General features: G+C 37.5%; 1 protein-coding gene across 37 annotated transcripts in view; it reads left to right on the forward strand.

The window, feature by feature from the left end:
• Positions 1-24,180, forward strand: part of LRCH3 (leucine rich repeats and calponin homology domain containing 3) — a 61,571-nt gene that overhangs the window by 20,554 nt on the left and 16,837 nt on the right. For 8 of the 37 annotated variants that reach the window (XM_040567791.1, XM_040567787.1, XM_040567788.1 and 5 more), the window contains exons 2-15: positions 5,423-5,567; positions 7,118-7,244; positions 7,572-7,677; positions 7,857-7,993; positions 8,968-9,077; positions 11,812-11,905; positions 12,774-12,894; positions 15,300-15,448; positions 18,146-18,216; positions 20,714-20,809; positions 21,242-21,293; positions 21,449-21,589; positions 22,242-22,289; positions 23,412-23,465. In XM_040567791.1, the coding sequence (XP_040423725.1) occupies positions 5,423-5,567; positions 7,118-7,244; positions 7,572-7,677; positions 7,857-7,993; positions 8,968-9,077; positions 11,812-11,905; positions 12,774-12,894; positions 15,300-15,448; positions 18,146-18,216; positions 20,714-20,809; positions 21,242-21,293; positions 21,449-21,589; positions 22,242-22,289; positions 23,412-23,465 (1,451 nt within the window). The remainder of the gene's footprint in view (positions 1-5,422; positions 5,568-7,117; positions 7,245-7,571; positions 7,678-7,856; positions 7,994-8,967; positions 9,078-11,811; positions 11,906-12,773; positions 12,895-15,299; positions 15,449-18,145; positions 18,217-20,713; positions 20,810-21,241; positions 21,294-21,448; positions 21,590-22,241; positions 22,290-23,411; positions 23,466-24,180) is intronic. The other 29 variants (XM_040567824.1, XM_040567826.1, XM_040567805.1 and 26 more) reach the window with 7 other exon arrangements.

A 24,180-nucleotide genomic window follows, 5' to 3' on the forward strand; every position in this document is an offset into this window, starting at 1 on the left:
CACCGCCCTGCTGCTTTGAGTGCCAGCAGCAGCTGAGCTGCAGCTCCCTCCCGGCCCAGCCTGGGGCAGCGGGTTCAAGCACCCGGTACCTTAAACGGCGGGTCTTCGTGCTTTGGGGTTTGTCGGAGACACGTTCGCGTTACGGCTGAAGTTCAGCAGGGCTCTGTTCACACATCTTGTTTGGTCTTACTGTAACATTCTTCTTTGAGCAGAAGTTTACATTCAGTGCTGAATGATGCAACTTTAATATAATGTAGCGTATTCTCGATTTGCATTTACCATTGGATTTGTTGGCCTTCTGAGTGGAATCCCAATTAGGATGGAAAAGGTCAGCGATCTGACTCCGCTCTGAGATTTCGTTTTGTGTTTGTACTGTTGGCTGTTTTATCTTCCACAAAGAGCTTAGTTCCAAAGAACGTTTCCCCTTTGCCAAAATTCCACATGGTCGTGCCTTCAAGGAAATGCATCCATTTTTAGCAGGCAAGGAGAACCTTTGTTTTTTTTGAAGCAGATTCCTTTTAATGGTTACTTTAACCCATTAAAGCCGAACACAAGTCATTCCTAGTTCAAATTACAGTAGCTGTATTTCACTCGTTTGTTTCTTCATAGTAAAATTCAGCATTTGTACTTTTGAGAGGGAATTAGTATGCTTGCTCTCTGCATTTTGTGGTATGACAAGGAAAAAAGGGTTTACACATATTAAATCAAATATTCTGCGTCACATTGATTATTGCTTGCTTGATTTGGCAGTTATCAATTACTTCTTAGTTCACGCTACAATATTTGTAAAAAAATAAAATGTAAATAATATCTCACTGCAGCATTGCCATTTTTCTGAGAAATGGAGAGAAATCCTTGTACAAATTTTAGCTTTCACAACAGTTCATGCTATTAACACCTTTTATTTTTTGGTTGTTACTAAACAGTTACTTTATATCTGCAGTGACAGAAGAGTATTTATAACTAAAACAAGTCGTAATTGTCAAGATATTTTTGATGAAATGGCTTTTTTTTCGTTTGCCTCACTTCCACTTCCTCCTTTGGAAAAGCACCAGATGCTGCTGTGCTGCAGGTATATAGGCTGGAGTGCTTTTTTCTTTAAATATTTACCTCCTAGTTTTGTTAGAGCTGTTCCTTTCATTCAGATATTTTTAGGAAGAAGGTGGGGAAGAGGATGGAGTTGAATTGCTTCATTCAATGACTGCTGTACTCGGCCCTGTTTCTGTTTCCATTGAAGGTCTGGTTTCGGGGGCGGGGGGGGAGACTTCCAGAGGAAGTGGCCAAAATCAGAAATGTCACTGAGGCTTAGGATGCTGTCGTGGAAAGCTTAAATTCTTGTTGGAGTCTCCTGCGGGACAGGAGAAAATTGCAAATAACCAAAAGCTGTTCTTGATTTGAAGGTGTAAATTCTCACTCAATTTTATAAGATATTTGCTTCTGTCTTATTCTTGAAGTGCTTTTGTTTTATTCTAAAGCTCAGCCTCCTTTATGATACTTGCCTTTTTTTGATGTTCCTGGCAGGTCTCCCTCTTAATTCCCCCTTTGAGCACATGAAATCATAGTTACTTTGTAGGAGATGACATTGTCATGACTATCATGTGAGCAAAAATGCTGCAGCATTATCAACCAAACTCGTAATTGGTTAGACCGATTTTGAATGATTTAAGGGACTGTATTGCTGTCTCAGATTTAGCTCCAATTTGATCTGCTTTCCATTGAATTTCAAGTCCTGGACCGAAATGCCAAGTTTTAAAATCACTGTAGATTGAGAGAAGTCTGGAAAAACTTAGCCGTTGCTGCTAACCCACTTTGATGTCTCTTTTCTATCACGCTATGAGCTCATGTGTTGTTTAAAAAAGTGTATTTTCATTCTTCCTACCTAATCTTGTTTTGCAGGGAGTTATTTCTAAAGAAATACTGAATCATAGCTCAGAAAATACAAAGTTCGTGTCTAGTACTCAGATGCTATGAGGGTCTAGGCAATAGAACAATGTGTAAACACGAGGTTTTAAATACTGCTTGTTTCACTTTATCTTTCCAAAGAATAATTGAGAGACTTCTCATGTTTGTGGTTAAACCCTTTCCAAAACAGTGAAAACAAACTTTTTCTCTGTGGCTCTTCTGCCAGAAAACATGGTTCATTACTTGGGAAGTCTAGTTCTTTGTTAAAATGAGTAGTATTGAAAACAGGCAGCACAGCTGTGTGAAGGAGGGAGAAAGCTGTGGGTTGGAGAATGTCAGTATCCTGTGGTACAACTCAGTCCCAGCCCCCCAAGGTCCCTAAAAAAACAACAAAAAAAGCACCTTACCCCTTAGATGACGACCAAAGTTGTAAGTAATTATTTAAAATAGATGCTTAAGCATGTGGGCAGTGTAGAAGCTGAGTATTTTTCTACATTACTCTTGCTTGTTTCTGAAATAATTTGCATTCTTTTCCCTTTCCGATATGTAACAAACGACTGTGCTGTGAAACCTTATGCAAAGCCGTATTAGAGGTGAGTTCAGTGGTCACAACTGCTGTGGTTGGCTGCACTTACTACGAAATTTGCAGGATACATCACTTTTATTTGTGTTGGGACTGTGTGTGTTTGGAAATCACTCTTCTCCTACATTTTAGGACAATGTTGGCACAGGAGAGATTCCCCTGGGAGTGTCGCAATTTTGGCCATCACATTGTTGCCTAGTTTTAGTGCTGTTACTCTGCTTTAAATCTGCTGCAGCTATACAGATGTTATTTGGAGGGAAGTGGGTTGGAGTTGGCTGTCATTTTTAGTAAATCACTAACGAAAATTAAATTAGGGAAGTAAAGCAAAATAAACCCTGGGACAGGCTTGTGGCTTACAGGAGATGGCTCATACAAAATGTGCCCGCTGCGTAAATTCCCTTGAAAGTGTACACTGTGTCCCTGCAGGGTATACACAGATATTTTATTGCTTCCTTTACTGTCTGCAGATTCTGATCGGTCTTATTTGTTCTCTGTCTGCGCTTAGGCTGGAGTTCAGCAAGTGCTTTAAGGCAGCAAAAGGAATCCCTGCCAGGAGAACAGAGATCTGCCACCTGCACCACCGTTTCCCTGCAGCTCACGTAGCGTTTGGGTGATCAGAAAAACTAGATTTAATTCCCACAAACTGTGGCAATAAAAAGGGCAATGGAAGTAAGAAGTCTTGGGGTATGGCAGTAACAGGAAGTAGGATTCATCGCGGTGGTCTGGCTTGGCATTTGACGTGTTTATCCGATGATTTATCAGGATTAGGACGTGGTAAGATTAGGATGTTTATGGAAGCTGTCTTTAGCAATCTGTAAGTGCAGGTTTTTCCTCAAAAAAAAAAAAAAAAAAAAAGCTTGACCTCTTTCTCAAAAAATAGAAAAAGGAGGAAAATCCATAATCCTTATTTGTTAAAAGGCAATTCTAGAGATTCAGTGCAGACTTAATGCTAATGACTTCTTTTGGTTTGTAGTTTTAGCTCCCACTGTTACAGCTGGTCAGAAATGATGAGTTAAAAATGGTGGCTTTCCAAAATCAAGTTCAAACTTAGTTGAAGCTGAGGGCAACTTCGATGTTGATACAAGCTGAAAAGAAACACTTGGTGTAATTTTTCCTACTTTTTGCTGAACAGGCAATGAGATTTGTTATGTTCCCCGTTACCTTTTATATCAGTGGGTTAGAAGTTTCCATGACTTTCCTGTTTTCTTATCTGTGTGTGCCGTACACCACCTTATTTTATATCCATCTTATTCTTTAGTTAACTTCGGTCATATCTGCAGTTTGGTTAATGCGGTCTCTTATCACTTACACTAAAATACATCTGAGAGTTTTTCTCTGCAAAGTTCAGTGTAGTGCTTCTTTCTCCTGAGGTTTTTAATTACTGGTTCTTTATCCGTAGTAACTCGTGGCTTTTTCTGATCCAAGTTGTAAAAATTGAGACAGACCTAGTGGCAGCTCCGGGTGCCCTAGCATTAACCTTTTTTCCTTCAGCACCATAGAGCAGCATACACTGAAACAGAGTGGTAGACAAGAGCTCTGCAGGGAGGGCTTTTTTACTCTGTAAAAGCTTCCCGTTGTTTAAAAATAATAATAATAGTAGTCCAAGACTCGCGAGACCTATCTGAATTGTCAGCCTTTAAAAAGTAATCTGTATCGGATGGTTCCTTCGTGGAATAAAGGTGCACTACAAGTTTATTTTATTTGAAGGATAACCCCAAAACTAATAAAGGGTAAAAACAAATAAAGAATATAGCAATTCCATTTGGATATTTGCTGTGATCGTTCACGACGCTGATTGAGATTAACTGGGGTTTTTACAGTGAATGTCTGCCTGCTTAAAAAGGTGTGGGTGAAGTGTCAGTCTATTACCAGGCGGTATCTCTAAAACTCCTTGCTGACGCAAAGTCATCTGTCTTGTGCTCTTAATGGTGAACGTAACCCCTGTCAGATCTAAGAGCTGGGTGTGTTAGGAAGTGGGAGCTACTAGCGTGTGTTTGTGAGAACTGTCCTTTGGCATTCATAACCGAGAGCTTGGCTTGACCTTTAAGGAGAAAATAACACTTTGAGCAGTGTTATTTATCACAACGCAGCTTTTACCCTTGGAGGAGAGTAATGCTGATGGATACACGTAGGGCTTCAGTTTGGACTGGCTGAGGAAAAATGTTGATTCTTCAAACGCAAATATTTGGTGGTAGTTTTGATTAAACTTTGTCTCTTGCCCAGCAGGGAATGTTTGATCACAGAGAAATAGTAAATCTTGCTGCTAGCAGCGAGCAGGCATTTCTCTGCTACCAAGACAACTGGTTATTGCGTTACATGATTGAGATTTCAGGATTGAACTGGTGTCTTTGTGAAGGGAGGGATGCTTTGGCTGTAGTATAGAAGGCTTATATGTGGTGTGTGCCCCATGCTTCCCCTGCTGGAGCTGTTATATATAAATGTGCACTATGTATTCTATGTAAAGTGAATATTTTAGACTAGAAGTTTGAAGCTGAGAGATCCATGTGACAGAGCTTAGCAGGGGGCTGGGAGAAGAGTACTTGTGGGTTTTGTTTGTGTTTCATTACAGCACCACTCACCCTATACAAAATCCATAATCTAAAGGTGGAGCTGGTCCTGGAACAGATTTGAAGCTGGGCTTTCAACATCTTAAACTAACTCCCTTAAGCTTTAAGTGGTTAGGGATGCAGAAGCATGACTGTGAAAGGAATGGAGCATTTGTCTCTCTTTCTCATTGTCACTACGAGATTTTAAGATGTTAATTTATTTCCTGTGTAATGTGTAAATCATTTTCTAATCTTGAAAACTTTGCAGGCAGGATGGCAAGACTGCTTCCTGTCCAACTCTTCCCACTATGTGACGGCAAATATACAGATAATACTTGCCCTCATTAAATTTTAACATAGCTTCATGGAATGTTTTTTTCTTCCCCTTCAGATTTGTCACGGAACAGACTGTCAGAGCTTCCAGCAGAAGCATGTCACTTTGTCTCCCTTGAGAGCCTTAATGTGTACCAGAACTGCATTCGATATATCCCAGAGGCTGTTTTGAACTTACAGTCTTTAACATTTCTAAATATCAGGTAACAATTGTCTTAAAAACTGCTTTAGTGTGTGTGTATATATATATATATATATAAGTAGTCTGGGTTGATCAACTTTGGTGCATCCATAAATAATACAGACACAGCGTGTGATCATCACGTTGTTGTATTGTGTGTCATTGAAACAAGGCAGCGTGTACCAGTCTCACTTAGGTAGATCATGGAACACAAGGATTAAGCGGCAGCATGTAGAAGTGGAGTATGAAGAGGAAAGCTAATTCCAACTTGCAGTACTCATAATAAGTTCCAGTAGTTTTCATGTGAAATACATCCATGCTGACTGAAAAGAGAGGGTAGTGTTGTTGGATAATCTGTAAATTTCAAATCTGAGCACATGAATAATCTTTATGGAATTTATCTTCATTGTACTAGTGGTTTTTAAACAGCTTTCTCAAGGACAAAGACCTACCTGCCAGTGCTAAAAGCTAATTGGTGCAATGTATCCTATGGATAAAATTCAGCTGTGTACAGCATTCTCCGTTTCTAGAAACAGTCTTTTATGAGGTGGTGAAAGGTCTTAGTTACAGATTGCCAGTGATAGCAATCAAGAAAAACGCCAGGCTTTTTCATTCTGGTGTCATACTTCTGCCAATTTTATTAGCTTGTTTTTTATTGCTGTTGAGAATTATAGGGTATAAATAGGATATAGGATATAAATAGGGTATAGATTTCTTATTGCTCTGATCTCTAGCAGGTACAGTCCAACTATAATCCTTTTAAAAGCTGTTGTTGATTCAGCTACTGCTCAGATATTTTTAATAGCAAGGAAATCTGGGCTTCAGGCATGAAAAAACAGCATATTTTGGTAAATGTCAACATCTGATCAAAGCCTTAGTTAAGATCCTTTGCTACGATCATAATAACTTTCATTGTAAACATCCATGCTTTGCTCTTTGCTATGTTTTATTTTGAAAGATAGTCTTTCTCCTTTTATAATCCATTCTCATCCTACTTGATTCTTGTTTGAGGTTACAGTCGAGTCATATGACCTCATATTTGCTTTAATAGTAGTCTGTTGTGAAATGTACAACACTGGATTTTGGAATAGCCAAATCCATCCTGGCAAGGTTTGTGATCCTCATGACTTCCTGAATATTTCAAGTATACTTCTAATTTTGTATCTAATGAATTTCTCTGTGGAATTTTGTATGCGCTGACCTGCAATACTACCCACCTGGAAGGCTTTTGCACCGTGTTCAAACATACTAAGTTATGACAGAGGATGCCCAGTTTTCAGAAGTCCCAAAAATATTTTTATGTAGCTGAGTTCAAAAGCATCAGATCAGGCTTGGTATTTGACATTCAAAGTGTGTTCAGACACAACTGGATAAAGCAAGTAACGGTTCAGGGAGCAAGGAAGGTTTCATGGAACTAGTTTTACAGTAATTATATTATTTAAAAAAAAAACTGAGCTGATTGTCAAAATGGAGTGTGCTTTTTGCGTATATCTTTCATTGCGTTTTCACTGCATTTGAGAGGTGAGCTCTCATGAGAGTTGTAATGATCTTGTTTTCTTTCTGTCCAAAAAGCCGAAACCAGCTTTCAACATTGCCAGTACACCTCTGTAGTCTACCACTAAAAGTTTTGATAGCAAGTAATAATAAATTGGTTTCAATACCTGAAGAAATAGGACAGCTCAGACAGCTGACAGAGCTTGTGAGTATGCAATTATTCTTTAACCACCACTATTTGATCTTTAATTTAATTGACTTAATTAAATGAATTAAATTGATTTAATTGTGCATAATAGGTTCAGATGTGCTTCAGATAAACTGCTAAAAACAGGGCAGTAATTGGGATGCTCTCTGGGGATCTGTGAGATTAACATTCTGTTAAGAACTTTGTGATTGTAAACCAGTCACTTGCATGCAGTAGCAAGTTATTTAAATCTGCTTTTAGTCTAAGAAGGATTTCTATCTACTCTAGTATCTCCAGTTGTGTTGCGTGGAATGTACTAACTCACTCTTCACTCGTGCTTTGTAGGATGTGAGCTGTAATGAAATACAAACAATACCTCCGCAGATTGGCAATTTGGAATCCTTACGGGACCTAAATGTCAGAAGAAATCATCTGGTGCGTTTACCTGAAGGTGAGATAAAGGCTCTCAGTTGTAACAGCAGAAACTTCAAGCACTTCTGTATTTTTAATGCCTTTTTCTTCCGCTGAGAACTAGAAGCATATACACTTAATTATTTTGTAAAGTACATGTACAGGGTTTTTTATGTTCTTGCTTTTAAATCTGCTGAATTAATTATTTTCTACCTCCAGAGCTCGCTGAGTTGCCTTTGATTCGGTTAGATTTCTCCTGCAATAAAATAACAACAATCCCAGTTTGTTATAGGAACCTCAGACATCTGCAAACCATCATGTTAGAGAACAACCCTCTCCAGTCACCCCCTGCACAGGTAAACTGCAGCTGGGAATTCAGATAACTGGTTTAATTAAAATGGGTGGAACAAAGTTAAAAGCTGAAATAATTTTTATTAGAACCTGTGCTTATGAACGAGAAGACTTTAAATAAATTGTATTCCCTGAAAGCGTTAAATATACAGCACAGCTTGAAAACTCCTTTTTTCTTCTATTTATTGCATTAGTAGTCTCAGCTATGGGATTATACTAAAAATTCCACTGTTAGCATTGTGCTAATATTAGCTGAAGATTTCAGATAGGTTTAGGAGAGGTGTAGGAGGGAGGCAGCTCTGTTACGGAAAGCTGGTTTTGTGCCACTCAAATGTCAAAATTTTGACTGAGGCCTCGGTGCTGCTGTGCGCCAGTTCACTTTGCAGCAGAGTGATCAAACTGGCATTGGAACTAGAAACTGCAGTATGGCTAGTGATTAATTTTTAATGCAGGTATATAAGCCACTGAGAATTACAGATTCTGCTGTGAGCTTCTGCTTCTGAATCTACAGTGGCACTTGCTGAAATCTGTAGTTTCCACAGGCTTTTGCCTCCCTTTAGAAAGCAAAACTGTGATTGTCTTCAGACACTTTAACTAAGAGCTTGCTTTGGCAGTCTGCCACTGCCATTCAAAGCTGGACATGGGTAGGATGCATCTGTTCTGATGCCAAGGGTATAAATTCTAGTACTTGTACATACTTAAGTCTATTTTTCATGATGAAGTTTCAGCATTCAGCTGACAAAGTTGTATGCAGACCAGATGTACGTGGAGGACAGCATCCATTTGTTTAACAGGCATCTCATGACTCTCCACTACAACTGTTCATCTAAAATGCACTGAGGTTAAAAGAAAAGATGCATTGGTTGACATAAATGTGTTCATTTATTACCATGCACTGCAGGTTAAATCTCTGTTAGAGTATTTTGAAAGTGTATTGTAAAATTATAGTTATTTCCTTTTTTTTTTTTTTAATTCATAGATATGTATAAAAGGAAAAATCCACATATTTAAATACCTGAATATAGAAGCATGCAAGATAGCTCCAGACTTGCCCGATTATGATAGGAGACCCATGGGATTTGGATCTTGGTAAGTTTTGCAACATCCAGGCTTCCAGCTTTGATGTCATTCAGGAAAGTTTTGTCAGCCATCTGAATTTTAAAACAAAATAGATCCAAGGACTGTTCTTTGGTAAGTTCATTGATGGAGGTAGCTTTGAAGAATGTCATTTATGTTATCATGGTATAATCTAGCAAGGTACTACTATTTAAGAAAACCTTAGCAATATCATATGAAAGGAAGTACTAGAGTTAACTGTACAGTAAGAAGCATATTCTTAGTACGGGGGCATGCTGTCTTGTTGTTAACGTGTTCAGTTTATAAGATCTCAATATATTCCATATACTTGCTGAAGTATATCCCTGCTGTGATTTTTAACCTGTTGTACAGAATTTTATAACTGCTATGCTCGAACTGCAGGTGTAAGTGCTGATCTCCACCCAGTTAGTAAATTGTTATTCTTGGCAAGCTTTCACTTGGCAGTATTGCTTAGCTTTGTAACACAAATATTGGAACAGTCAGCTGTATCAGCTGCTAAATTAAGATGTCTAGAGAAAAGCAGGAGTTAAGATTTATTTCTGTTATATGGTAGAGAAGAAAGGGAGTCAGTGAAGTATGAAACTAAGTGTATATATAAAAGTTACCTCAGTCGTCTTGGAAGGTGGTAATAATGTGCAGAGGAGTAGTTGCTAAAGGATGTACTGCAGCAGTAAAACACAGATCAGGGGGCCTCACGATAAATCATCACGAGTCAGATTTGTGAAGAAGAATTTGCACGAGGAACTGACAGAATGATTTCTTATCAGCATTGTCTGTCTTAAATTATTTTTCTGTCTGAAGTCAACATGTGAATTGAGTATTTTGGGTTTTCCTCACTTTCCTAGAACATAAGCTGTTGCAGACAGTCTCTGTGCAATACTAGGGATACCATCCTGCTATTGAAAAGAAGAGGCTCTGAAAGACAAACTGTCATGATCTCTTTCTCTCTGGTGTGATTTGTTTATTTTTTAAGAGAAAATCCAAGATCGGGGTCTCACTGACTGACTGTTGTATTACTATCAAAGTTTTCAATAATTGCTTTTCTGAAATGAGAATTTTTGTTTTAATCATAGCTTGGAAATATGAATGCAAAAAAGATTTGTATCAAAATGCTTTTCCATTTTTGAGATGTAGCCAAGGAGCCATTGTGATGCTCTTCAATTCTGTGTAATTGATCAACTTAGAACAGGGTTCTCACAGCTTCTAGGAGTATGGATATATTTAAAATGTAATTAAACAGCAGATAGATTTTTTTTTTTCTTCTCTGAGCCATGTTTTACAACCGTTAAGTATTGTGAACTACCAGTGTAAGTGTTGTTCTGTCATCAGTGTCTCAAATTAATAGTTCTTTAACTGCACTCAGCATTTGTGTCTTTCTTCCCAACCCTGAAGAAGGGAAGTACTTTTTTCCCCTTATTACTTGGTAAGGCTTTTTATGCAGATAATCTTTCTGCTCAAATACGAGGCCGTAACAGTGTGACTCTCCTGAGTTAACCTAAACTCCATGCAGGTGCAAGAGCTTGTCTTCTGGTGTCTGTTTGCAGAAGTTTTAACTGCATAGAAGTAGATGTATAGCCTAATAGTTCTCATCTGTAGCTCTCCATCCCTCCTATTACTTTTTTTTTTTTTTTAATGTCTATCTGAAAACGTAAGTAGCCCTAGGTCTGTAAGTTTTGAAAGCCCCATGCATGCATATGTGCTGCTTAAATAACAGTAATGAGTAATTTAAAAATAAGTCTGTCCTGAAAGAGGGATTTTTAGAGGGAGCAGCAACTTGAGAGCAATACCAGTGAGAAAATGCCTGGCAATTTGGTTATGATGGGGTGAACCAATTAGCTTCCTGAAGTTCTTCCTTGTGTATTATGTAGTAATTACTGCTGCAGTTCTCCCTGGGGCATCGAGTGCCAGTAGGACAGTTGAGCCATTGTGAAATGCCATCTGCAGTGGGTCAGACAAGTCCCATTGTCTCTTTACTGCAGCTATCTGCAGCAGTTGCCAGGCTTGACATCTGTGATGGCTGTACTGCTGAATTATGTAGTTTCTGAGCCCAGAAATTCAGGGATCTTGTATGGCTGTTTGTTTGTGTGTATTGTAACACCAGGCACATGTTTAATGCCTTTGTCTAGACGTGTCATCGACAAAGTCAGACTCTGTAGATGGAAGCCATACTTCTATATTTAATATATCATGAAATATTTGAAATATTGCCCTGCTTTCTGTACATTTTAGGTAGATAATTATGATACGGAAGATAGTCACATAATACATTATACATATAATACATAATACATATATTTTGCTATACCTGTATTTTTTGTAATTTTATATGCTTTTTGCCTGTTTGAGGAAAAACTTTGTGAGAAGTAAATAGAAGTGTTTTTCAACCAAAACAGACGAGTAGTAGAAAATGAAAGCTTGACATGGTAAACAGTGAAATAATAATGAGACCACTTTGCTGTTTTCTTTGTCATAATTTCTGCTTGGGAAATGTTTGCAGTATGGATAAATACTTTGGTCGGATTAGCTCTTAAAATGCAGGTGAACAGCTGACCAAGATCATGCCGCTTGTTCTGCATGGCAAATGCAGTACGATGCTTTCTAATATGCTGAGCTTGTGAAAACACTGCAACTGTGCTTGGTAGCCCTTTCTACCTTTAGTTCTGTAGTAGCTGACAATTTTTCAGTGACTTCTATGTTGCGCTAACTAAACCATTGTGTTTGACAGCCATGAGGAACTTTATTCCGGTCGTCCATATGGAGCACTTGATTCTGGCTTCAACAGTGTGGACAGTGGAGACAAAAGATGGTCAGGGAATGAAGTAAGTGTTGCAACTTTTTTTTTTTTTGAGTGCCATATTTTGCAGGAAAGAAAAATAATAAGTATACATCTGGAAGCATATTCAGTAGGGAACGTGTACATGTTAGTATGGAAATTGTATTCATCCAATATTTGTAAATGTATTCAAGTAAATCAAGCATAATTTTATATGGGATGGACATGAAGTTAAAAGTAAGAGAAATGTGCATGACAGATGAATTTACTGGAGCACAAAAGATGAGGAAAAGGGGGTTCCTCATTTTAAAAAAAAATCTTAGCTGTCATTAAAATGATGAGTCATCTTCATTTACTTCTGAGTAGCTGTTTCAATAAAATCTGAACATGAAAATTGAGCTTCAAAAGTGAGATGGGAATTTCATCATCTTCGCAGCTTTTTTCAAATGTTAAAAATAAAGTCCGTTTACTACTTAGAGCATGGAAATAGTACCTCCTAGCAAGGAGGTTGTCAATTTTTCTTTCCAGGAAGAAGCACCCGTTTCCTCTTGGGACAGGTAGAAAAGGCAGTAGCCAAGATTTTAAGTGCTTTTGTGAACTGCTTTCTATATGCCTCTTGGTGCTCCTAGCTTGGTTTTAGGAAGAGTTCTAGGACTTCTATCGTGGGATGTTTTCAAGCACTTAAAATTATTCCGGAGAAAAGCTATAGTCAAACTGTGCTTGGTTGGTTTGTTTTTTATTTTGTTTAGGAAAGCTTAAATATATGTTATTTAAAGACAATACACCTTAGCTATATTTTGATAGTGTTTTGTACATGCAAAAGAGGACAATTGAAGTAAAAACACAAATCAAGAGATAATAACTTGCAAGATGTTTCCCAAGAAAATTTTTCTTCACCATTTGTTTTTGTAAAGCCAACAGATGAGTTTTCAGACCTCCCTTTACGTGTGGCAGAAATCACTAAAGAACAGAGACTGCGAAGAGAAAGTCAGTATCAAGAAAACCGGGGGAGCACAGTTGTAACTAACGGTGGAGGTAAATAGTGATCTTTGACTAATAATATTTATTGTTGTTGTTATATATTTCAGAATATTTGCTGTAAATAATAGGCTGTCTAAAGACAAAAAAAAAAAAAAAAGAGAGAAAGATATAGGTAGAATTATTCTGAAAGACTGTTGTGTAAACAGTATGTTAAGTATGTTGCAAGGCAAAATCAATTAGCGTTGGAATTAGGATTATCTGGGAAACATTATGTCAGCTTCTGCATATGTACTAGGGTAAAATTGCCAAATAGTTTGAACAGTGCTTAGGAATCTTAAACTTCAGTTCATGGAATTTTGCAGCTTGAGCTACTGGGAGAATTTACAGCAGCAGTAAATTGGCTGTGCTCTGTGTTAACCGCTGTCAGAAAAGGATGAGCAGTTTTGTCAGGGAATTCCATGTTTTCAAGCAGCAAATGTGCCTTGTTCACGAATCTTAGGTTTTCACACAAACACGTGAGCTGTCTAGGAGGGACAGGTACTTGTGAGATTGCTTTTTTGACATTTCTCAATTTGTTGTCCTGCAGCCTGAAAGTAGCACCCTCCTGTTTGGTCAATAGATGACAGTCCTTCCCATGTTTCTTGATCTCCACAGTCCTTCTGTATTTTAACTTGCAATAATCCCCTGCTACCACTGGCTTGCAGTTCAGTCCTCTTTTTGTTACTGTGACCTGTTTTAGCGTTCTTCCAGGCTTGTTTGTTTGTTTTTTTTCAGTCATTCCATCTTCTCCATTTCACCCACTACTGGTTACTGGATCTCTCATCCCCACATACACTGATTAAGTTTTCTTCTTGCTTAGCTGCTCTCTGTTTTCCATTTCCCTTAAGGGTTCCAGTTCACATACCTCGAGTCTCACTCTCCCAAGCAGTTTTAATTTCCCTCTCGTGGCTCCCACTTTCTCTTCCCTCTTTCTTCCTTCTCACCTTATTCAACTTTTACCATCTTCTTCTCTTGGTCTTACTCTTTTCTGCTACAGTGTTTTTGTTTTCTTTGCTAGCATCTGGAAATATCTGAAACTTTTTTAAACTCGCATTCCTCTACACATCAATGGATTAGAAAAATTAGTTCAAACAGTTACATTCTGGCAAAGCTAGAAGAATTGAAAACATGATGTTATGGGAAGCTGTGGGCAGCCTTAATAGCAGGTAACACTGCCAGCTTTACCTCTAAGACTAGCTTTATTCTGTTCTTTGGGTTTTGTACGCCAGGCATTTCAAAAGGCCTCACTAGTCTTTTAAGGTGGAGCTCAGTCAGTTCACGAGTAGGAGTATTGGAGAGCTGTACAAGCCATAGCATGTGCTGTCAGGGATCCAGGAGATCCTTTCCAATTTTGTGCTCCTAACACAGTTACTAATGTCTTTCACCCTCTGCTGTATTGTTGTTAAAGTTTAATAAGGTGGTGGTTGTTGTGGTGTGGTTTTTGTTGTGTGTTTTCCTTGTATTTTTTTTTTTTTAATATTTGAAACTGAGATGGAGATTTCATGAAGCCAAAATATATAGGAATGCTGTTTTGGATGGGTGTAGTAGCAGAGGAGGTGGCTTTGGCAGTAACAGTTGCAAGATTGTGTGGTGAAGCAAAGAGAAGTCTGTTTTAGACAAGCAGGAAAGGGGCGGGGGAGTAGAAAAAGAATGTCTGCAAGAGAGTTGAGAGAGAATTTGGGGACAGTTTTAAGAATGAGAAGACTGGTGCTCAGAAAAGGAGCTTACGCTTTACCCTGCATCCATGGCACAGTATTTTTCACCCAGGTAGTTTACTAGATGTCATGTTTCTCGGAATCTCTGGGCAGAATGCACATTCTGGGTTTATAACATAAAATTTGGAGGTGCTTTTAGGTGCTTTTGAGGTTTCTGTTGCTTGCTGTACTACCCTCCATTATTTCCACTTACACATTTTTTTATTCATTGCATTTGCATCCTGATAACTTCATCACGCTGTCCTCTTTTGTTGTTGTAGTAATAACGTACTAGTAGAAGTATGTCATATCCATCCTAATTTGTCTGAAGGAGATGATTTAGAAAAAAGATAAATTGTTCAAAACGTACACAAATCATTCTGCAGTCTCGATGTTAGGTGATAGATTTTGATAAATACTTCTCAGCATTGAGAAAGTCACATGTTTTTTAGTCACTACTAAATTATCTGCAGCTGGCAATTTAAAACTACATATTTGATATCTTTATCATTGCTTTTTAAAAAACATTAATTTTATTACTATTTCAAAATCTGATGTTTAACAAATGTTAGCGGGCCAGGCAGAATTCAATACTTTTCAGGCTGAGCTTTCCCAGATGGAAGAAAGACGGTATGGTCTTAGTTCCTGACGCTGTTTTTGTTGTTTATTTTTCCCCTCCTGTTGGTCATCTAATTATGGGTATTTCCTTTGTGTATGTATGTCAAGTGGAACATGATCTCGATCAGATCGACTATATTGATAGCTGTGCCACAGAAGAGGAGGAGGAAGAGGTGAGGCAACCCAAGTGCATGGACTCAGACAGCCTCAGCTCACAATTCATGGCATATATTGACCAGCGGCGAATCTCTAATGAGGTGGTGCTTTTACTTAAATTAGTTAAATTCATATGCCACAGGAAAGCCTTTGTGATGATATTAATGCTTCTTGTCCTCAGAGGTTTTCTTTGGTTTAAAAAAAAAAAAAAAAGGAAACAACAAAACACCAAAAAAACACTGAGTGATCTGGAGGAAGAGCACAGTGTTGTGCTTTGTGGAGGGTCAGAAGTGGGATGTTAAGTTGCTCTCAGGCGCCCTTTGGGATATGTAGAATGAGTCCAACGCAGCCACGCTGTTCTCCTGTCCTGAGGGTTCTTGCAAGCTTTTGCTTTAAGCATATGTGAAGTGAATGGTTTTCCAAAGGAGTGTTTTCACCAGAAAGCACATTTGATGCTTCCAGTTGGTAATTGGTGATACCTGGGAAACTGTTCATGTTTACTTGGTGAATTACTTGCTGAATAAATGTCTTTTTTTAAAGGAAAAATGTTCACTGTTATCAGCTTAGACATACTACAGGAATTTTGAAACTTCATTAATTTGGCTGTTTGTATTGATTATGAGTTATTTGCCAGTAAACTTACTGTCTTAAGCATCCATTTTAAGTTTAGACTAACTTCAATACTCAGACTTTTCAGAAAGCCTGCTGCTTACAGAAAACAATTTCTCCATTTTGAGCAAGGCTCTGAAGTGTCACCACAGGTTACAGTAGACTCGGATACGTATACAGTCACCTTTCTGAACAAAAGCCATCATCAGTAGTTCAGGATAAATCTGGCATTAAACTGTTCTCAGTGAGTAAAAGTATACAGTTAAATGAGCAATACGTGAAAGCATTGCTAGACAGGTCGGAAAGTTATCCAGACAGCTTTTTTCAAATGTCTAGAAACAGGCATGAGTGGCTCCAGACATTGCCCTATTTTCTCCTTTTACACACACACACACACAAAAAAAAGGGGGGGGGGGGGGGGGGGGGGGGCAAAGAAGCCTCTGTTCTTGTTTCCCAACAAGTCTAAACAGTATCTTTCTTTTTTGTTCTCAAGAGTCTTTGTATTTAAGCTGATATGCAGTACTTGCACTGGAATGCTGCATTTCAGAAATCTCAGTAACTGTAATATAATTCCTGAGAGTCACGATACATGCACCCATTTCCCCACAACATATGGACGAAGAACTTAATTTGTTTGCACATTCACAATATAGTATGCTAATAATAGTTGCTTTTATTGGTTGCTTACTATAGCCAGGTGACGTCCATGAGCAGACAAAGGCAGTAATTTCTGTGAAGTTACCGTCATTTTTCTTTTGTTCATGTCCTTTCATTGCTTTCTAACTGCACAAGGATTAGCGTGCACTTGATCAAAATTCACTAAAGTTGCTTTGAAATTGTACAAATCACCAAAACTGGAAAATGTCTTTGTTCCAGTTGTAGTAGCCACTGCTGTGAACAAACACACGGAGAAGACTGTTCCCTGTTAAGTCTCCAATGCCTACCACTTGGATGGTAGACATTGGAGAGTGTTCTCAGAAATCGAACTACAGAAATGGATTTCTAGCTATATAATGTTTCTTTCTGTGTTCTATGAGTCTTACTACCAGTGTACACAGCTTCACAATTCAGTGGCTCATTGTATATGCTACATGAGCAATTGGTCTGAGAAAATCCTTGTGGTCGATATGCTTAAACAGTAGCTATTATGCTGCAATTCAAACGTGTCCTTTCGTATTGTTTTGTGTTTTGAAGCAAAAAGATATTTGCTCTTTGGGGAAAGAAGAAGTCATGGATCTTTAATATTCACATAGGAGCCTGGTGCCTGTTTTGTCCACTTTATGTTACTGTTTACTATGTTAAAAATCAGTGACACAAACATCTATTGGAGATGCATTCGTTTTGCAGATCTCACAAATTCAATATCAAATTGTGGAAGCTGATGCCATTTGAAGCATAGACATGAGCAAAACTCAGAAAAGGCAGCTGCTGGCATTACAACGCAAGGACTCTTCACTGTAGATAATGAAAAGGCATTGAACAACATCAAAAAAGTTATTAATAGGGTTCATAGGTATTCATAAAAATTAAGCTGTTTGCAGTTTTTCTGAAAATACAAACAACCTAAAACTCTGACCTAAGTAGTAGTCTAACTGTATGCAATATAGCAGTATCGATACCGGCACGAGTGAAAATTGACAAGTTAATCTTGAAGTTTCCATTTCCCTGTGTTAGTGGGTATCAATAGAAGTGCAATATGTCTCTGTTCCCAGTAGGATAAATGACTTCATAACTCAAATGAAGCCATAGGTGTGCTCTTTCATACCTCTTTTTTTTTTTGCTTTTTTATTCACCAGTGACCTGTCCTTAGGGCATCAGCTATTGTATCCTGTATTTCTGAGATTCCAGACTACATTGCTCTACAGTTCTATATGCCTTCTTTAGAGCTTAATTCTACATTTCTTCTAAGTGATGTTAATTATTTTCTACCTACATTTACTTCTCTGCATTATCCTTAATAGTGGAGGTTTTAAAACTCATTTAAACAGTAGGCATATTAAGTCTTGAAACTAAAGTTTCTTTAAATAGCAGAGGGGAAAAAAAGGTGAGCTTGCCTAGCTGGAAACAAAAATCTTTGAGCTGTGTTTTGTTGTTCTTTGTTGGGTATTTTGAATACTTTGTATGTATGACTTTCATGTACAGTGTTATGAATACATTGCTAATTTAGTCTTCTGTGTTATTTTGCATAGGGCTCCCCAGTAAAACCTGTATCCCTAAGAGAATTTCAAAAAACGGAAAACAGATACTTACACCAAAATAGGTAAGAATATGTGGTAGAAGTAATTTTGTGCAAAGTTTCATGATGAATGCAAAGCAGATATTTACGGAATGTTTTTTTTTAAATTACGTTTTTTGTTGCTTCACCAGAAATGTGCGTGGTGCTTTACAATTAAGTTATTGCTCTAGATTTGGAATTCATATTCTAATAATGACGACCAAAAGGCTTGACTGTACTATACTAGTGCTTAGATTTAAGTATATTGGTTAAAACATCAGGGGAGGAAGGGCTAGATTGGAAGTCACTGATGACAATGGAAGAACCGCATGGTCACTTAGTTTAACAAAGTTGACCTTTCTGAAGTATGTCCATACTTCTTAGTGATTGCTTGGCTTGTCGGAGGATTAGTGCTTATCCATAAAACATGGGTCAGAGCCGGACAGTATATAAATGAGGTGATTAGGTTTGAGAAGAGATGTCTGGGTTGAAAGAACAGAAGATAGGCAAATGTATAGCTTCTTCTAATGCAACTAAAATCAAAACTGACAGAACCTTCCATATACCATTGAAGGATTTCAGTATTCTGTGGAGTAAAAATGAATGTTAAGGAATCAGCAGAAAACCAACTCAATTGTACTAGGAATGTTTAAAGAGAGAGAGAGAGAGAGAGAGAGAGAGAGAGAGAGAACTGCTAGCCTTAGGGATGTCATTATTTACGCGGTCACTAAGTTTAATGGCATTCAGAAATGGTCTTCAAAGAGAAAATGAAATCAAGAATAATGTTTAAATTTCTCCAGAGTTATGGCAGTGTTTTTAATAGAGATTTTGAAATGTACAGTCAGTGTGCAAATATAGTAGTTGTGTTGATATAATGGAGGGTAACTCCTTCAGCATATATTGGCATTCCTTACCCTGTAGTGTCTACAAGTAAAGCATAAAATAACCTAACAGTCTGACGTGTTCTTCCCAAATGAAGTGCTCTTGGTTTGAAAGACTGATTTTTATTTTTTTTCCTTTTTGAACATTTGTGGTCAACATGGAAGTAATTAGACAAACACTGGATTCCAAGAAATATCTACAGAAAATAAGACGAGAAGGCTAGCTAGCCAGGAGTGAGCTGCTGTTTACATACACAGATTTTAATGATAAAGGAAGTTGTATCTCGCTTAGGGTGTCCATTGTTATCAAAATTTTACGTGGGAATGGCAGTGGATCTTGATGTGCAAGTAGTTAATTAAAGACCTAAAGGAATTGTAGATTGTTCATATTCTGGTGCAGCAGAGTGAAATTCTTAATGAGGCACTAAAAACAGGTTATGTTGTTGCCCTCAAGATTATGGAAAAACAGCCATATGACAACTAGTCTTTTTTTAAATAATTTTAAGCATTTATTAGTCAAATATTTCATTTGTGCCAACCACAAGCTGTGAACTGCTTCCACAATAATTCGTTGCAAATGCCTTGGCAAGCAGCCTCTTTTTTTTTTTGGTTCAGCATGCTAAAGCCATTAAAACCCTTGAAGAGTTGGATGTAACGCAGACTTCATCTTAAGAGTACTTATATTAGTTGATTCAGTTCAGTAAATAAGGTTTTTGCCTCTGGACAGACTGTGGTTCGTTTCTGATGCAACAAAGCTGTGTGTACTCTAGTCTGAATATGCTTCTTAGCACTTAGTTGAACCCAGTCCTGTGTATTCAAAGCACTGCAGTAGTGGATTTGTCATGTTGTGCATCAGTGCTAACTCAAGTAACGGGAAACCTGTAGCATATGCATCTTCCACATCTTTTAAGCTTCTCCGCAGAGAGTAGGTGTAGAATTAGTCAGCACACAGGCAGTAAGAATGATGTTTTCCAAAGTGCATTGAGAAGTCTCTCCCTATTCCATGGTTGACCCAGGAGCAAGGGTTGCTGAGTCAAGGGTACCGGAGTAATCTACTTGATTTCCATCTACCTTCTTGTATGAAACCAGCATGGCAGGCAACATGTTGTAGACTGTGGAATTGTAGACCTTAGGAATTGTTTCAGTGCTCACAGCTACATTCTAGCTAAGACCTTACTGCAAAATTTCTCTTCTATTGTTAGTATGATAGGTATGAGACAGCTCAGTTACTGTTTATCTTGTGACTTTGATGGCTTGCATCACTGATGGTTAGAAAGTTGTCATTTGATTGGTGAAGTGAGATTTGTTCTGAAAATATCAGAGGATGATAATGTTTTAAAAACAATTGTTCTTTCCAGAAAAAAAAAGGCCTACAATCACCAGAATATAATCTTGAGAAATTCCATTTTTGTGTGTTTTGAAACCATTCTGTTAATTGAGCAAGTTACATTTATTAAATTATGAACTGTAGTAATTGTGATCTAACCTGGTATCACAGTGTGATTTCTTTAGTCATCTTAAATTTCACCTTTGTGATTATCTGAAGCTAATTGTCTAGGCAATTACTTTCACAAACAGCTGTAGTGTAGAGAAGAATTCACCTGACAGTAGTGTTTATGCATCAGTGGCCAATCCCCCTTCCACCTGGTGTTTACCTGCAGGGATACTGATGAATTACGAAGACCTGAAACTCTAAATTTGGTGCAGGACAGAGAGCATCACCAAGTACTAAGGAGTTATGTGGACAGGACAGAGAGGTAGGGAAAAGAAACGTATAGTTTCTACTTTTTTTTTTTCTTTTTTGCTAAACAGCCATTGTAACCAGTTGTTCCTCTACATGAGGATCATCAGAAAAGTTCCTATATTGGTTACTTAATCAGCTCCTGGAGAATGAGAATTAAGATACTGAATATCTCAATATAATAGGCCAAATATACAAACCCATTGATACATCCTTAGCTGCAGGAGGATTTTTGTCACAATTCAGGAGAAGAGGTAGAAATGACTGCACAAAATCTATCAAGCAGTAACAATAAGTTATATCATTATTGCAGCAGTTTAGCAGCTTACTAAATAGTTACTTTCCTGGAGTTGATGAGATGTGTGAGTTGTCAGTGATGCACATGTATGAATTATTTTTTTTACTTAAGTTTAAAATATAGTCACTCTCTGTTTTTTCCATTTGTCAGGCCCCCAGCTGATTCACCGTATTTTCTCTCTCTATCAAGTCACCACAGTCAGGTAACACGTTGAACTGCACTGTTTTATTCTTTTGGCTAAGACTGGTGCAAAACCAAACTTATGTTAGCCAGAAGATATGGACTATTGCTCTGTAACCATTCTGTCTTACCCACTGTAGTTCTGTCTTAACAACGTAGTGCACTCTTTTGTTCCAGGTGCCCAATACAGATCCCGAGCTGCACCGCAGGCACATAGAGCGTACCCGTCGAGAGGCACAGCTAGCAGCACTTCAGTACGAGGAGGAAAGGATGAGAACGAAACAGATCCAGAGAGAAGCTGTTCTTGACTTTGTTAAAGTACCTCCTTTTAGTACCTACTTGATTCCAAACCTTTATCTTTTCTGATTCCCTTAATGAAAATTAGTTGCCAAGATCATTAACGCTGGAATATTGCAGAAAATAATTGTAATTGTAAAATTACAATTGTAAAATTGTAATTGTAGAAAAAAGGTTTCTAGCTGCCTGAAACAGGGCTTTTCATTAACATCAACTAATCTCAGACTCCTGGCAGTGTTTTGCAGAAAAGGTGCTTTTATTAAAAATTCAACTTGGTCTTTCAGTTAAAGACTTAAGATATTTAGGATGCATTTTGTTCATTGACAAGCCTTTTTTCTTTTTTTTTTTTTCTGTTGCCTTTGTTATTCATGAGCGCTTTGTTCTCAGCAATGAAATTACTCCCTTGGATTATATTTTTGGTTTATTATGCATCTTTTAATATGCAAAAACAATTTGGTTTTTTGTTTTCATACAGAATGAAAGCTATTTTTTGACTAATAATATTAGTGTTTTCATCTCAGTAGAAACTTGAAATTTCCCCAGTACGTGTTTTATTTAAAAACTAGGACTTCACGTGTTTTAAAACACTTCTAAATTATGCTGTTCTGTTCAGAGCTTTTGTTTCTCTGTCACATCCTTTTAAATTTCTTTTGTTTTTCCTTTTTCTCTGTAGCAAAAAGCATCTTTAAGTACCCAGAAGCAAAGTCCTTTGGATAGTGAGGTAAGACTCCAATATAAGTATTAATTGGGTTTGGCAGTACCTGAATTCTTAGCTCTCTCCATCAGAGATCACAGAGATTTTCCTGATTGTGGAGAACTCTTCAGGAATGGGTTATAACATAAGTTTTTCACATCTAATAGGCCCTGAGTTGGTCCCTTTTTTTTTTTTTTTTTTTTGCTTATGGACCAGTTTAGTATTTCCTTCTGTTCATGTAGATTGTTTGTCTGCGTGTTTTGTTGTTTTTTGTATGTGTTCTATGTTTTATACAGAAAATAGATTTAATGTTCCATTTGAAGATGCTGCTTGGAAGCAGTACAGTTAAATTTCTAATGGGAGTATTTAAACAAGATTTTGTGTTGCAGTGATTTCTCCTTCATTGATCAGTTTTCTCCTATTTGTCTCTCACATTACCAGTTATCCCAGAAAGATTAACTATTTTTATTTTGAGGGTTATCTATTTATTTTTTTAAAAAGGTTTCTTTTAGTGTAGTTTTATAGTCAAAAGCAGTGAGTAAATAGGGGATAAAAATTACACAAGGCTCAGCCTTCTAAAGTCTACAGACCTGAGCCAATGACATCTGTTCATTCTCTGCACCACATTTCTGTTTGGTAATAGCTCTTCCACTGCTTGCCATCCTCACTTTTGTCTGGGGAAGATAATTCACATGGCAGTGTTAATCAGATCAAAACCTTTAATGGCATAATGCTTACAAATAGCTCTTCAGAATCATTTTTCACCTTTTTTTTGTTTGAAAATTACTGAAACATGGGGTATTTGAAATAGTTTTTGCTTCTTTTCCTTATTAATGTTCTTCTGTTCTTAATTTATTCTTTTAAAGGGTCCTTTGTTCTGCCACAGTAAGAATTGTGAATACGTAGTTGTCTGTATTTGCTTGAGACAGCGCAGAGCACAATAATTGATTCCTTAAGTGATATGAATATACTGTAATTCGTGGGTCATGTGGCTATATATTCCTACACAGTTATGTATACTGTATAGAACTGTAGAAATAATGCCTCAAAATGCTATAAACAAGCAGTACGTGTCCCTGAATGTCTGTCTGTTCACAGCTGTGTCATTCTGTTTGTTTCTGACATTACTCCATCTCTCCCACCTCCCAGTGTCCCTTTCCATCCAGAAGGTCTCAGCATACTGATGATAGTGCCTTGTTAGTGGTAAGATCCTGCACGCAATGGCCTTTTTATCTGGCAGATTCTAGAGCATAAAAATAGCTACACGTTATGGTTGCCTCAGATTAGACAAACTATTTTAGAGCTAATCTAAATAGCATAAAACATGACCATCTTCTTTGAAAAGTGACTTAGTTCAAATATATCGATATTTGTACCGTCAGCTATTTGTTATAATAATATAGTGATATTTTTCCATAAAATAATTAAAGTTTAGAGAAGAAGGAAAATTACTGATAGTGAAGAACAGCTTATAAAATTCAAAATCCTCCTCTAGTAGTTCCAGTTTGATTTCTCCTCCGTTTAGCTTGCTTCCTAATTGATGAGCTCTTCAGTGTCAAGTAAACAATTTTAATGCTTTGAATACAGCCTTCTACTTCAACTTCGTTTGCATCCTGCACCTGGTCGTTAGAAATGCTTAGTGTCATGGTAACCATATCATAGCAAAGGGAAAAACTGCTGTACGTGTCAATACTAAAAGTCATGAAATATTCCCCATACCCTCTTACTATTTGTTGATGAAGATGTCTTAATAATCCGTTTTGAGCACTAGTAAAAATAAAAACATTTATGTACTCACTTTCATGTTTTATGCTATTTTTTCTTTTATGGCATCTTAGTGATGTAGCATAATTAAAGAATATAATTAATGCCACAATCATTGTCTATAAAAGAAAAATACACTTGATTTGCCTGCTGT

The sequence above is a fragment of the Cygnus olor genome, chromosome 9 (genome assembly GCF_009769625.2).
Source record: "Cygnus olor isolate bCygOlo1 chromosome 9, bCygOlo1.pri.v2, whole genome shotgun sequence".
Classification (NCBI taxonomy): Eukaryota; Metazoa; Chordata; class Aves; order Anseriformes; family Anatidae; genus Cygnus; species Cygnus olor.